The sequence below is a fragment of the Narcine bancroftii genome, chromosome 13 (assembly GCF_036971445.1).
Source record: "Narcine bancroftii isolate sNarBan1 chromosome 13, sNarBan1.hap1, whole genome shotgun sequence".
Taxonomy (NCBI): domain Eukaryota; kingdom Metazoa; phylum Chordata; class Chondrichthyes; order Torpediniformes; family Narcinidae; genus Narcine; species Narcine bancroftii.
In genome coordinates this window covers 58,711,283-58,727,360 of record NC_091481.1, presented here as the reverse complement: position 1 = coordinate 58,727,360, position 16,078 = coordinate 58,711,283, and the positions used below count along the sequence as shown (strand labels likewise).

Here is a 16,078-nt window from a genome sequence, read left to right as displayed (position 1 = left end):
AATAGGCAGAATCCTCAGCTCATCTTGTCCACCTTCCCCAGCCCAGGGAAGCAATAAGTCACCCTCTCACCACGACTGGTGCAAGAACAAAAACTGCAGAAGAAATCAGCCTGTTAAGTAGCATCTGTGGGGTAAACAGAAACTAGTCAACACTTTGGATCAGTGACCTTTCCTCAAAACACTCTCACTGCCACCTTAGCACAGGTCAACAAAGTGGAGAACCTTGGATTTCTACTTCTTGAAGCCTCGGGTGTTCCAGCCCCAATTAAACCACCAGAAAGTGCACCAGTTTCCAGTTCCCAAAATTCTTTCAATCCAGCTACAGTTAAAACTAATGGCAGAGAGCAGAGATTCATTAGATTGACTGCTGGTCTTGCATGAAGAGAACTTGGAGAAGCAATAGAATTCCTGTTTTTGTATCAGAAAGGTCTTCATTCTAAGTGGCTATTGTGATTTATGGTGTGAAAAATAAAAAATTTAAAAAAAAAAGAAAAAAAAAGAAAGGTCTTCATTCTGACATTTCCTGCTCTTTGCTTCTCCCTTGAAGAAGGGCTCAGGCCCAAAACATCAGTAATAGATGTTGGCCTTCAATGGACACTGCAAGACTGACTGAGATCCTCCAGCATTTCTGGGTGTTTTTACTAGTATTGGAAAGGGACTGATTTTAACATAAAATAGATCCCCTGAGTATTTTCAGCATTTTGTCTTTATTTTGATTTCAGAATTAATATTTCTTGTTTTCCTTGTCCAGAACAGGAGAAACAGAGGACACAGACTACACTAACCAGGCAAATTTAAAAACAGATCGGCATAAATATTTACTTCAATCTAAGGAACAGCCCCTGAGGAATTTCCATTGTGGGTTCAAATGCAAATGAGGCACTTTATTTCACAAAACAAGATTCCAACATCTGCAACATTAGCAAATTGAGTCGAGGAAATGTGTTGTGTACATCTTAGTCTGGGAGGGAGCGAGGACATGGGGGTGGACAGTTCCCAAAGCTCTGCACCACTCTGGGCTTTCCTTCTGTCATGTCTGGGTTATGTACGTGGCAGGCTAACAGATTAACTGCCAACAACTCAATCATCACATCATTAGAATATGAGGACAATAGAAGGTGAAGTAGGTGAGTCCAAGTCTATTTTTGTTTTGTTGCAATATTGAATTGGAAACAGGCTACAATGCAATTAATTTCCTGGTGAGGACACCTCTTTCTGACATTGTTAAAACATGACGCTGCATCAATAATTGCAGCTTCAATATTGTAGTAGCAGATTTTAGGGAGGGAGGTCAGGGATCGTCTTGTGAGTTTTTAAAAAGGGTGCATTAGATACCTCAGTAGATACAAAAACAGATAAACCCATGCCAGACTGCAAAGAAAGGGATTGCTGGACCTCTGACAAGAGATTTTAAAATCTCCCTTGGCTGCCAGGCACAAGTCTGGAAATTACGGGTCAGCAAATTTAATGTCAGTGGTAGAGAAATTAGTGGAAAAATTCTGAAGGACAAGATTAATCATCACTTGGAAAAGCAAGGGTTGATCTGGAATACATGGGAGCGTTTTATTGCATTGGAGATTATTAAGATGTTCCATGCAGTTATTTACTTAATCGGAAAAACGGGATCAGTTGGGCTTGTTTTTTCTTGGAGCAGGAGGCGAGGGCGAGGGGGTGGCGGTTCAGGGCGAGGGGGTGGCGGTTCAGGGCGAGGGGGTGGCGGTTCAGGGCGAGGGGGTGGCGGTTCAGGGCGAGGGGGTGGCGGTTCAGGGCGAGGGGGTGGCGGTTCAGGGCGAGGGGGTGGCGGTTCAGGGCGAGGGGGTGGCGGTTCAGGGCGAGGGGGTGGCGGTTCAGGGCGAGGGGGTGGCGGTTCAGGGCGAGGGGGTGGCGGTTCAGGGCGAGGGGGTGGCGGTTCAGGGCGAGGGGGTGGCGGTTCAGGGCGAGGGGGTGGCGGTTCAGGGCGAGGGGGTGGCGGTTCAGGGCGAGGGGGTGGCGGTTCAGGGCGAGGGGGTGGCGGTTCAGGGCGAGGGGGTGGCGGTTCAGGGCGAGGGGGTGGCGGTTCAGGGCGAGGGGGTGGCGGTTCAGGGCGAGGGGGTGGCGGTTCAGGGCGAGGGGGGTGGCGGTTCAGGGCGAGGGGGTGGCGGTTCAGGGCGAGGGGGTGGCGGTTCAGGGCGAGGGGGTGGCGGTTCAGGGCGAGGGGGTGGCGGTTCAGGGCGAGGGGGTGGCGGTTCAGGGCGAGGGGGTGGCGGTTCAGGGCGAGGGGGTGGCGGTTCAGGGCGAGGGGGTGGCGGTTCAGGGCGAGGGGGTGGCGGTTCAGGGCGAGGGGGTGGCGGTTCAGGGCGAGGGGGTGGCGGTTCAGGGCGAGGGGGTGGCGGTTCAGGGCGAGGGGGTGGCGGTTCAGGGCGAGGGGGTGGCGGTTCAGGGCGAGGGGGTGGCGGTTCAGGGCGAGGGGGTGGCGGTTCAGGGCGAGGGGGTGGCGGTTCAGGGCGAGGGGGTGGCGGTTCAGGGCGAGGGGGTGGCGGTTCAGGGCGAGGGGGTGGCGGTTCAGGGCGAGGGGGTGGCGGTTCAGGGCGAGGGGGTGGCGGTTCAGGGCGAGGGGGTGGCGGTTCAGGGCGAGGGGGTGGCGGTTCAGGGCGAGGGGGTGGCGGTTCAGGGCGAGGGGGTGGCGGTTCAGGGCGAGGGGGTGGCGGTTCAGGGCGAGGGGGTGGCGGTTCAGGGCGAGGGGGTGGCGGTTCAGGGCGAGGGGGGTGGCGGCTCAGGGCGAGGGGGTGGCGGCTCAGGGCGAGGGGGTGGCGGCTCAGGGCGAGGGGGTGGCGGCTCAGGGCGAGGGGGTGGCGGCTCAGGGCGAGGGGGTGGCGGTTCAGGGCGAGGGGGTGGCGGTTCAGGGCGAGGGGGTGGCGGTTCAGGGCGAGGGGGTGGCGGTTCAGGGCGAGGGGGTGGCGGTTCAGGGCGAGGGGGTGGCGGTTCAGGGCGAGGGGGTGGCGGTTCAGGGCGAGGGGGTGGCGGTTCAGGGCGAGGGGGTGGCGGTTCAGGGCGAGGGGGTGGCGGTTCAAGGCGAGGGGGTGGCGGTTCAAGGCGAGGGGGTGGCGGTTCAAGGCGAGGGGGTGGCGGTTCAAGGCGAGGGGGTGGCGGTTCAAGGCGAGGGGGTGGCGGTTCAAGGCGAGGGGGTGGCGGTTCAAGGCGAGGGGGTGGCGGTTCAAGGCGAGGGGGTGGCGGTTCAAGGCGAGGGGGTGGCGGTTCAAGGCGAGGGGGTGGCGGTTCAAGGCGAGGGGGTGGCGGTTCAAGGCGAGGGGGTGGCGGTTCAAGGCGAGGGGGTGGCGGTTCAAGGCGAGGGGGTGGCGGTTCAAGGCGAGGGGGTGGCGGTTCAAGGCGAGGGGGTGGCGGTTCAAGGCGAGGGGGTGGCGGTTCAAGGCGAGGGGGTGGCGGTTCAAGGCGAGGGGGTGGCGGTTCAAGGCGAGGGGGTGGCGGTTCAAGGCGAGGGGGTGGCGGTTCAAGGCGAGGGGGTGGCGGTTCAAGGCGAGGGGGTGGCGGGGTAGAGGGTCAAGGTGAGGGGGTGGAGGGGTAGAGGTTCAAGGTGAGGGGGTGGAGGGGTAGAGGTTCAAGGTGAGGGGGTCGAAGGGTAGAGGATGGCTGTAATCTGGAAAATACTACTTGGCAAAAAAAAAGTGGTGGACCCAGGTACTCCGGCAACATTGAAAAACATTGACAGACATATGAAATGCCAAGGTATAGAAGAAAACCTGATGCTGGTAAATGGGATCAATAGACGCTGGTTCTGGATGGGCCAGTTTTGTGCTGGATTTCTAATTCATAGGTGTTCTTATGCGGATATTGTCGGTTGGTACGAGAACTCTGCCTACAAACCAAAGTGCTCTCCATAATGTTTAAGACATTATTTTTCCTTTATTTGCCCCTGTGCTCCTCCGTTTTAAATCTGTTTTCAAACAATTCACATGTGATTAAAGTGCACATTCCAGATTTTATTAAAGGGTATTTGTGTACATTTTGGTTTGACCGTGTAAAAATTGCAGCACTTTTTACACCATCCTCTCACTTCAGGGCACCATATTGGGGACACAGCAACAGTACGTATATTATAGTTGACATTGTAGTGGCTAAAATGTGTAATTCTTTTACTTCCCTTGTTAGGTCGGCGTCTCCTTTTGTCCCTATGAACGTCAGAAGCGTCCAGAGTTAGTTTTTGTGCCCATGTGTGGTTCCAGGAGGATGGGTGTTGGAATGCCAGCTGGAGCGAGCGCGGTGGGACAGAGCGCGAATCGGGAGTTTAGATAGATTATAAACATGGAACGAGAGAAGGGCGAGTGAAACAAACACTCATAACTTTAGTTGACCGCGATTATAGATGTTACTGGAAGTTTATACAGATGTTATTTATGGATATTTCATTTCAACATTAAAGACGGAAATTTCAAGTTTATGTGTTAAAATACTGAAATACATCTGGACTTGCATTGAAACTAATTGAAAACGTGACACTATGAAGTGTCTCACTTAGCCTTCAAACGACTATTGGATTTAAGTCACTACATGTAGTCAACTAAAGTGTATTGTTTGGAACAAAAAAATTAAAAGTTAGAAGGACAGTGGAACGATGAGTAAGATGGCTGAAGCAGCTGTTGACTTTGCTGTTAAGAAGCAACATATTGAAGACATGAAGGCTGCAGATCTTAGAAAAGAAATGAGACAACAGAATTAGATCCAAGTGGAATTAAAAGTGTTCTCAATGCAAGACTGAATCTGGCAAGGAAAGAAGCCAAGGCTTCGGTTGATGGGAATGAAGACATTGCAAAATCATTGCAAAAGCCAAAAGATGATGAAGAAAACACTGAAGACGTGTCAACAAATGATGAAGATGCAACAGTTGATCAATTCGAATTCGAGAAGGAGACAAGTATTAAGTAAACATTAGACCTGCAGGAAGAAATACAAGCAGGAGACAATGAGTCAAACGTTGACTATAAAAGCAAACAAAGTTGCTCTAGTTCAAGCTGCAGTTTCTAGTGTAACATCAACAAGAGTTGAAAAGGCCATTATTGATACAGAACATGAATGGCTCAAGGATAAATATGCCTTGGAAGAACTAGATGAAGCACAGGGGAAGCAGCTACGAAGAGATGGGGAGCTAAAGTGGGAGCAGCAAAGGAAGCAAAAGGAGCAAATGGAATTGAGATAAATGAAGAGTTATTATTGATTCCTTGTCGAATGCACTAAAAGGTTCCAAAGTATCAGGTGCTCGAAGTAGATTACCTAAAGTGTAGGATGGTATGGAATTATATTTTAAGAGTGAACCACAGGAAACTAAACAAATTATTGAGACAGAAATTTTAGTACCACGGGTACAAGACATGCACATCCAACAAATCTTTCCAGAGCATGGTATAGCCAAGCCACACGTGCCAGTGGTAAAATCCACCGAAAGTGCTGCGGCTTGGGTTCAGTCAAATGCTGCAGCTTCCTTGGCATTTGAGTCAAGCATCAGGAATATGGATGAATCTACACATTAGATTTTCAGATGTTTTAACTGCTACGAGGTGTAGAGCAGAGCAACGAACAATCATCCCTGAGAATAAAAATAATTACTGCATCATTGATCCAGCTAGAGTCTCTCTTCTTTGCCAAAGAAGGAGATTCAAGCTTTTGATGGAGACCCACTTCAGTACCAAGCATCCATGAGATCTTTTAGACGCAATATCGAAAACAAGTGCCAAGACCCTGAACTTTGTTTTCATTATTTGGAAATGTGTACAGAAGGAGAGTCCAAGGAACTTGTAAAGAGTTCTCAACATTTGACCTCAGATAAAGGATTTGACAGAGCTAAATATTTACGAGAGAAGAATTTTGGCAACAAGCATTGAATTGCTTTAGCTTCTATGGATAAAGTTCTTAAATGGTCACCAATGATGCAAAGGCTCTCCAAGCATACACTCTCTTTTAAAAAGGATGTTGTAATGCCATGGAAGATATTGAAAGCATTAATAAGCTCGACATGCCTAGTAATATGTGAATCATCTTAGATAAATTACCCTTTCAAATATGGGATGATGAAGACATTTGGCTCATGATTTCCAGATAAAATTCGATCAAAGATTTTGGTGGATTTTCTTGAAGGGCAGGTGCACTTTGAAACAGATCCAATATTTGGAAATACAGAGAAACTTCAATGGGAAACAAAGATGCAGGGAGGACTAACTCACAGTCTCGTCCAAAATTGAAAAGGAGTACTTTTGCTATTATTGTGTCAATTATAAATAAAGAAAAAGATATTAAATTTCAATTGATCAAATGTAATTAAATGTCTACCTTGATAACAATCTTTGATAGATTTTATACCTTTTTAAAAAAAACAATGAATAAAATTTATATTACTCAATGTGAATGGGATCAATTGATTTTGTATTAATGGCATCCTTCCTGATCCATATCCCTTAATACCCAGCAGCATATGTACCTTGTGCCACACTCTAACCAAATGTCTTAATATCAGTTTATCTACTTCCCTTATTAATAGTGTCTTGTACCTTTTATATAAAAATTCCTCAGATATTTTTTCACCCATCTTATTTATTTCTTTATTAACCCAAGCCATCTTTTCTCCCTCCTCAAAAAAGGAAGAGTAAAATCTTAGCTGGGCTGCTTTGTAATAATATTCAAAATTTGGAAGTTGTAAACCTCCTAACTCAAACCTCCGCCTTAATTTTTCCATAGAAATCCTTGACATTTTACCTTTCCATAAAAATTTCCTTATAATTTTATTTAGATCTTTAAAAATCTTTTTAGGAATATCAATAGGTTATTTATTGAAATAAATATTACACTTATAGAAAAACATTCATTTTAATACAATTTACTCAACCAATTAGTGTAATCGGTAAATCCACCCATTTTTAAAAAACCCTCTTCTATTTTCTTAAACAATGGTCCATAATTAAGTTTAAACAGATTTTATAAATGGTTATCAATTTGAATTCCCAAATATTTTATCCCTCCATCTGGCCATTTAAATTTTGTATTTTGTCTACGTTGAGTATAATCACCCGAAGTTAAAGGCATCATTTCACTTTTGTCCCAATTAACTTTATATCCTGAAACTACCCCATATTGTTTCAATCGCATATATAATGAACTTACCAGATCTGTCAAATAAACAATCACATATCTGCAAATAAACTAATTTTATGTTCAGTATTCCCTGTTTTAATACCCTTAATATCTAAATCTGTTCTAATAAGTTCCGCTAATGGTTGAATCACTAATTCAAAAAGAGTAGGCGATAATGGGCAGCATTATACATCAGTTATATTTTACACCACAAAAGCTTAATAAATTGAATTCAGATATTTTGGACAAGTGTTTCTGATGTAAATAGGATGTAGGTATTTTTTTTTACATTCTACATGGACATGTCCCAAATTGAACTCTTTTTGGATCAATTTAATAGATTTTCTTGAGCAGGTAATGGGGGTTAGACTCCCAAGAAATCCTATGCTATTTCTTTTGGGGGATATCTCACGGATTAATCCAGATTTAAAGTTGGATTGGTTTCTAAGAGAATTTTTAAAAATTGCACTGGCAGTGGCCAGAAAATGTATTGCTGTTTCATGGAAATTGGACACGGATTTAGTGTTAAATAGATGGCATGGTGAAATGCCAAGCTGTATACCCATAGAAAACATTACTTATAATTTAAAGAATAAATATACTAATTTTTTTTTAAAGAATTTAGTTTCCATATATGCAAAAGATTAGTGTTATAACCTTATAAAGATCTACACTGTTAATTGGTAGATTATGGTTTGAGTTTGTCACGCCCTGGCCTCATCTTATCTCAACTACTTAGCTAGTGCTTTAGCTTATTGCCTATCTTATATTTAGTGAATATATTCATTGTTGTAGAGGTTAATATAATTAGGTTGCAATTTAATTATAAGATGACATCCAGTATTGTTTATATAATTAGTCTATTTTCTTTCTTTTCCTTTTCTGTTTTTTTTTATTGCTTTTTTTGGAGGTTTTCCTGTGTGGGAGGGAAGGGGGGGGGGGAGGAAAACAAAAAATAAAATAGCATGTATGGACTTTGATTTATAGTAATTTGGATATGCATACATTTTTGACGTACCAATAAAATAAACTGAAAAGAAAAGTGAAAATGATAAAGTAATTAGGGAAAAGGAGAGTTTACCTACTGAGAAGCGTTCTTTGTTCTATAAAGGTGGACATGTTTTGGAAACGTGTTTACAGTTAGGAAACAAGGAACACAAATATTTTTTAAAATCACTTTTTTTAAAAAAGGAAAATGTTCTGACTGTCTGTGTAAAGCACGCCTAATCAAAAATTGCAAGAAGCAACTTAGTTGTTGCATATGCAATTTGAAGCATCCTAGAATACTGCATATCCATCAAAGGAACAAGGAATGGGGGGGGGGGGGGAAGAGCAAACAGAAACAAAAGAAATGCCAGAAAACAGTTTTATAGGCTCGGTTCAGACAAATGGTCTTACTGGGGCCGGTATGGATAACTGAAAACTCTCAACAGTGTCTGAACAAGTCAAGAGCAAGAATGAGAATGTAATGATATGCACTTATGCATTTCTTGACCCAGGCAGCACTGCATCCTTTTGCACAGTGGGACTGATGGACAAACTTAACCTTCAAGGAAGAAAGTCAAAGATTACGTTGAAAACCACGAGACAAGAAAGGCCATTGAAACCGGCATTGTTTCAGGCTTAGAGGTTGCTGGATTGCATGACGAAAAATGTTGTGATCTTCCAAATTTATACACTCACAAGACTATGCCTGTGCACGAATGAAATATTCCACATCGTTTTGATGAGGAAGGTTTATCTACCTGGTTAATTCAGAGTTAGAGATGTTGATTGGTTCAGTCATACCAAAGGCTTTGGAACCACTAGATGTAGTACAAAGTAGGGGAGGTGGACCTTATGCTGTTAAGACTAGGCTTGGATGGACAGTTAATGGACCTTTAGAAAGAAATAATTATATTGCACAGGAACAGTTAAAGACAAGTGTTTCACAGGATTTCAATTGTGAAATTTGTTGAGTTGTGGGCACAGCAAATGTGAAAATAAATCTAAGGCATCTAAAACAATAGTGAAGGAATTATTTTCATCAGCAATGGATGAAAGTGAAGTATGAGACGATGATGGAAATTCTGCTGGTGGTTATTTCTGTGTAATTGAATTAGAGGCAGGACCAACAGAAGACGGAGCAAATTTGAAAGTAGTCTTTGTGGCTCAGAGATCACAGTAGACAAAGTTAATTAAGAATATCACAATATGCTGCAAAACTGGCAAATGCAGAAAATTACACTGATGGGATAAAGGAGCATGTGACTGAATTTGGTGCAATTGCATTCAGAGAACAAAATATTGAAAAAGGGTTTGGAACTATTAGATAATCATGTAAACAGTGAACAGAGAGATTTTAACTTTGTACTTGAAAACAAAACCGGATTTCAAAAAGAACGATTCTTTAATTTCAAAAGTGACTCAGGGAAAAATCTAGAGGAAGAAAAAAGTTGAGAAAAATATAGATTTAATTGTAAATAAAATTTGCAAGGTCAGAAAAAAAAAGAACAACTGCTGAAGAAATGAATACATTTGTTGAGGAAAGAGTTTCAGGATCATCAAAATGTATAAGATTGGAGGAAGAGATTCATTTTTGGAAAGAGAATGAGTCCTTGGTTAATAACACAAAACAGTTGACGACAGAAAACAAAAGAATGTAACTTGAAGTAATCAGTAATGTAACAAGCAAGATGAAGAAATAATGTCATTTGAATCTTATTTATAACCAATTGTAGAATAGAAAAAAAGAAGTGTGCAAATCTGTTGCAGAGAAGGTTAAAAGACACGTTTAATTAAATAGAGAGAAGCAAATACATTTTTCAAAATTTGGTGTTAAAGAGTTCAAAATCTTCCCATGAAAAGCTGTTGAAGAAACATGCTGAAAAAGTGCCTCATGTTAAATTCAAAGGGAAAGCAATGCTTATTTTGTATGAGGAAGATTTGAGGTCTGCTGATCAACGTTTTAACTCAAAGATTCCGGAGACAGAGGAACTTTTATATGTACAAGCAACTTCATTTTGTGGTTACAGACTTCACTAATCCAGAGTAACGGTAAAGATCACTCTTTTTCAAGGCTATGTGCTGGCCTTATGAATAAAGAAGATCTGTATAAAGTTTGAATTTTATAAGTATTATTGTGTGATTGTTACTTAAGACATTATGTCTAATTATAATAATTAGGGGCCAGTATTGTAGTGGCCGAAATGTGTAATTCTTTTACTTACCTTGTTAGGCCAGCACCCCGTTTGGTTCCCACGAGTATTGGGGGTGCCCCGTGTTAGTTTTACTTTCCGCGGTCATCTCAGTGGTTGTGTGGGTGCGTGGTTCCAGGAGCATGTGCAGTGCGTTCAGAGGTTGGAGTGCCAGTAGAAGCATGCACAGTGGGGCAGAGCGCAAATCAGGAGTTTAGATAGAATATTATAAACATGGAGCTACAGAGAAGTGGGAATGAAACAAACACTCACAACTTTAGTTGACCATGATCATAAATGTTACTCCAAATTTATACAGATGTCATTTATGGATATTTCATTTCAACAGTGAAGAAGATAATTTCAAGTTTGTGTGTTAAAATAAAGGATTAAAATACATCTGGACTTTTATTGAAACTAATTGAAAGCAATTATTTATTTAATGGATCAAAGTTGTGCATATTCCTTGCATGCAAGAACTGCTTGAAGTCTGATTCATAGACATCACCTTGTGCTGAGCATCCTCTCTGGTGATGCTCTGCTAGGCCTCTACTGTAGACATTTTCAGTTCCTGCTTGTTTCGGGGGGTTATCCCTTTAAGTTTTCTCTTCAGCATAAGGAAGGCACGCTCAATTGAATTTAGATCGGGTGACTAAGTTGGCCATTCAAGAATTTTCCAGTTTTTAAGCTTTAAAAAAAACTCCTTTGTTGCTTTAGCGGCACGTTTGGCATCACTGTCTTGCTGTAGGTTGAGGCATCCACCAATGAATTTGGAGGCATTTGTTCAAACTTGAACAGATAAGAGGTTTCTCAGAATTCATTTTGGTTCTGCCATCAGCAGTTACATCATCAGTGAGGACAAGTGCGCCAGTACCAGTGGCAGTCATAAATGCCTAGGACATAACACCCCCACCACTATGTTTCACAGATGAGATGGTATGCTTGAAATGTTGGGCAGTTTCTTTACACATCCATACTTTGCTCTTGCCATCATTCTGATACAGGTTAATCTTGGTCTCACATGTCCACAAGATCTTTTTCCAGAATTTTGCAGGCTCTTTTATATACTTCTTGGCAAACTGTAATCTGGCCATCCTGTTTCTGTGGCTCACGTCTTTTCCATCTTGCAGTCTAGTCTCTCTATCTCTGTTCATGAAGTCTTCTACAGATCGTCGTCATTGACATATCCCCATCTGCCTCCTGAAGAGTTTTTCCTGACCTGTTGGGCAGGCATTTGGGGATTTTTCTTCATTAAGAAATTATTCTGTCATTAAGCAATGGAGGGTCTTCCTTGGGTCCCCTTTAGAATTACTGAGTTCACCAGTACGCCCTTTCTTCTTAATTATATTGCAAAAAGTTGATTTTGGTCATCCTAAAGTTTGGGTGATGTCTCTTACTGTTTTATTCTTGTTTCTCAGCTTCATAATGGCTTCTTTGACTTCCCTTGGCACAACTCATGTTGAAATATGGCAACTACAAACTCCAAAAGTTGATCAAAAGCTTAGAAGCAAGCCAAGCTCTGCCCCAATAAAGTAATTAAACACACCTGAGAATTCAAAACATCTGTGAAGCCAAATGCCCCAAATATTATGGTGCCCTGAATTGGGGGAACTATGCATAAAGAGTGCTGTAATTCCTACAAGATCAAAACAAAAATGTATACAAATAACCTTTAATAAAATCTAGAAAGTGTACTATAATCACATGTAAATTGTTTGTGATTACAAATTTAAATCTGTTCAGCACAGGGGCAAATAAACGAAAAAAAGTGTCTTTGTCCAAAATAATATGGAGGCACTGTAGTTAATGAGTTATCTTGAAAAATCACATTTCCCCTCTCCCATGAAACAAGTAGACTTCACAAAAGTAGGGACAAAAGAATATCAAAGTGTCATGCCCAGTTACCACTTAAGCAAACATCAAGCAAGAATTAAATCTCTTTCGGACACACACTCATAATATCCAAAATATTTTACACAAAGCCTTAAGCTAATGGTTAATGTATTTTATATTGCTTAAGATGACCAGCATAGAACAAGCCATGGAAATGGTTCACATCAGCACTTATGCATAAAAAGCCTCCTCCCACTGCATTTTATCATGCCTTATCAACATAGTCTTCTGTTCCTTTCTCCATAATGTGTTTATCAGCTTTCTTTTGAATGCATTTGGCTCAAACTGCTGTGGTAATGAGTTCCACTTGAAGAAACAAACACAGCCACACCATTTTTTTTATATTTGCGAGTTTGCTTCTCATTTTCTATACGTGCTGTTCTTTCCATTAATTTCCAAGGCAATTAACAATTTCTGGGGAGTGAAACAAGAAAGTCTGCTGATGCTGTGAATGTAGTTAATGCACAAAAAGTGCTGGAGAAACTCAGCAGGTCCGGCAACACCCATGGGGAGCAAAGATATGTTACCAACAGAGACTTCCTCATAACATTTCCCCAAAGAGTCGTGCCTGAACGAATCAGTCTGTTCACAAACTATCGGCAGGTGCATAAATGTGAGCAGGGTACATCAAGCAGAGTGCTTCGGGAAGATGGTGGCACATTTATTGGAGAATAACAAAATAGCCCTGTGGTTTGTTCAGTAACACAATTGCCTCAAACACTGTGTGAGGCAAGAAAGAGTATAATATCCTCAGAAATACTTGCTGGTGCCTTTTGACATAGATTTTATACCATCCAGATTCATTGCCTAATAATTGCAAGTACTTTGGCCAAGAGCTCCAATGAGGTCCAAAATCACACGCCCCTTCATGTTCTACCAGTGCCTTTTAAGTAGGCAGTTAATTTGTGGAGGCATTGTCAGGTCTGTGGTGACTTTTTAAAAATCCATCACCATCTTGAAACAAATCAAAAGGGGCTCCCCATCAACAAATAAATTCACGTACCTTTGAACTTTGATCGGATGTTTGCCAGTTCTTTGTTTATGCGTTTAATTTCAGCTTCTTTGCTTTTACCTAAAAGAAAAGAAGGGTCTTCAACAACACAAAAGTCTAGCAGATCACATGTGGGGATATTTTTTTAAAAACGTACAGGGGTCATATGGGGTATTTGGGCAGCCTAGGTTCGTGGGCTGGAAGGGCCTGTCACTGTGCTGTATACCCAAATTAAAATACAATGGATGACCAAAATTATGAGGTTTAATAAGTAGGGTGAATGAATCTCCAATGGCAAGAGGGATATTTAAATAGCTAACATAAGCCCTTTTTCCACTGGAACCTTGTCCTAGGAATTAACAGGTTAAGGGTCCTGTGGAAAAGGAAAACAATTAGCACTGGGGCAACAAATGATATCAAATCACACCGGAGATCGACAGCCTCCAAACCTACTCATAGTCAGGCATCAGCTAATGCCTCTGTGCTGATTAAACCAGTGGAAAAAGGGCAACGTCTCTGATTCCCGACGATGAGTTGTGTTCAGTGGAAAAGCAGTCAGTGTCCCAGTTAAAGGTGGCCCAGTGGAAAGAGCACAGCTTCCTATCCCGGGACACTGCGCGGTCAATTAACTGAGATGCCAGTGGAAAAAGGACTACGGATTCAAAATTATGGATCAAAAACAAAAATAAAAATTAAGAAAGCACAGTCTGACCTGCAAAAGCAAATTCAATAGTATCATAAGGGAATTGGATAACATTTGAAAAAATAAAAGAGATTAAATCTGATTTTCGAGATAGGACATCAATCATCCCCGGTACCCAAGAAGAGTAGCGTGAGCTGCCTCAATGACTACTGCCTGGTAGCACTAACTTCTAATGCTTCTGGAGGCTGGTCATGGCCAGAATTTACATGACCGTAAGCAAAGATCTGGACCCACTGCAATTTTCCTATTGTCACAATCGCTCAACAGTAGATGCAATATCGCTGGCTCTCCACTCAGCAATGGATCACCTTGAAAGCAATTTATATACAAGGCTGCTCTTCATCGATTACAGCCCGGCCTTCAATAGCATTATTCCTTCAGTGCTGGTCAAGAAGCTACAAACTCTAGGCCTCTGTACACTGTCACCCACCACACCCCCCTCACCCCGCAACTGAATCCTTGACTTTCTCACCAGAAGACCAGAGTCAGTACTAATTGGAAACAACGTCTCCTCCTCAGTGATCATCAACACAAGGATATGGGCTTAGCCCATATCTACTCATTACACACCAACGACTGCGTGGCCAGGCACAATTCCAGTGTTATCTACAAGTCTGTCAATGACATCACAGTTGTCAGCAGAATCACGAACAGAGGAGGCGTACAGAAGGGAGATAGATCAGCTCGCTGAATGGTGTAATGACAACAACCTTGCTCTCTACATCAGCAAAATCAAGGAGATGATTGTGAACTTCAGGAGGAAGTCAGGGGAACACAGCCCAGTCCTCATCGAGGGCTCAGTAGTGGAGAGAGTCAAGAACTTCAAATTCCTGGGTGTCAACATCTCCAAAGATCTGTCTTGGAGCCTCCATGTTGATGCAATCACAAGGCAGCTATACATTGTGAGGTGTCTGAGGAGGTTTGGCATTTCACCAAAAACATCTACAGGTGTATTGTGGAGAGCATTCTGGCTGGTATGGAGGCACCAACTACCTGGTATTGAGGCACCAACTCTCAGGACAAGAATAAACTCCAGAGGGTTGTTAACTCGGCCTGCGACATCACAGGCACCAGACTTCACTCCATCGAGGACAACTACGAGTCGATGTCTTAATAAAGCAGCCTCTATCCTCAAAGATCCCCCACCTCCCCCAGGCCGTACCCTCTTCACTCTGCTACCATCGGGGAAAAGGTGCAGGAGCCTAAAGACGAGCACTCAGCGGCACAAGGACAGCTTCTTCCCCACCGCCATCAGATTCCTGAATGATCAATGAACCGAAGGGTTTGCCTGACTTTTCGTGCATTTTGTTTTCTAGTAATGTTGGAAGATGGCTATAATATGAACGTTTGCACTACGCCGCTTCCGCAAAACATTGAATTTCATGGCAATAAATCCTGATTCTGCATCTGAAACCTATTTTCTTTTTCAATTTCTTAACAGAGAAAGAAGGTTTTTTTAAGTAGGCATGAAAAATTAGAACTAACTGTAGAAACACTTGACATAGACTGCTTCAATTCCTTAAAGGATAAGAAATTTTATGTACCTTTAATATAACTTTTTATTGTTTCAGGCACAACTGGGATTCGATTCCAGAAACCCAGGTGAGGGAGATGGAAAGAGAGGAACAAGTCTCTGCTTACCACAAGAAGTGTACATGCTAGCATCTTCAACAATCAGATTGACTTACCAGGTCGGGCAGTATCCATGAAGAGAAGTGGTCAGTCAGTATGTTGGGGTCAGGACTCTTTTTTGAGACTCATTCTCTTCCCCTTCCCACACTAATCTAAAAGAAAAGGGTCCCAACCCAAAATACCCAGCACACAATCTATTAAATCTGAATCTGACCATTTCTCTTCATGGATGCTGACCCAGAGTCCCCCAAACTGCTCCTTGTTTGCCCATGCAATGCTTTTTGACTCGCAGATAAAGTTAAGATGCATTTATCCAGCGCTTTTAATGTGGTTTTAAAAAATAAATAAACAAGGTGCTTTCCTGGAACAGGATCAAATAAAATAGTTTTGGACTGATAACCAGAAAATGAATTAAGCAACCTTTTAAAATAATGGGGAGTAGAGTTTTGGGAGGGAATTACAGGACCAAGGGCCCTGAGAACTGAAGAAAGGAGACCAATTCACATCAGAGATACACAAGAGGCTCTTTGGCTTGGCTTCGCGGACGAAGATTTATGGAGGGGGTAA

General features: G+C 42.7%; 1 protein-coding gene across 4 annotated transcripts in view; it reads right to left on the bottom strand.

Moving 5' to 3' along the window:
- The window catches only part of ap2a1 (adaptor related protein complex 2 subunit alpha 1), a 110,291-nt gene that overhangs the window by 84,974 nt on the left and 9,239 nt on the right, over positions 1-16,078 (bottom strand). For all 4 annotated transcript variants that reach the window (XM_069908534.1, XM_069908535.1, XM_069908536.1 and 1 more), the window contains exon 2: positions 13,189-13,257. In XM_069908534.1, the coding sequence (XP_069764635.1) occupies positions 13,189-13,257 (69 nt within the window). The remainder of the gene's footprint in view (positions 1-13,188; positions 13,258-16,078) is intronic.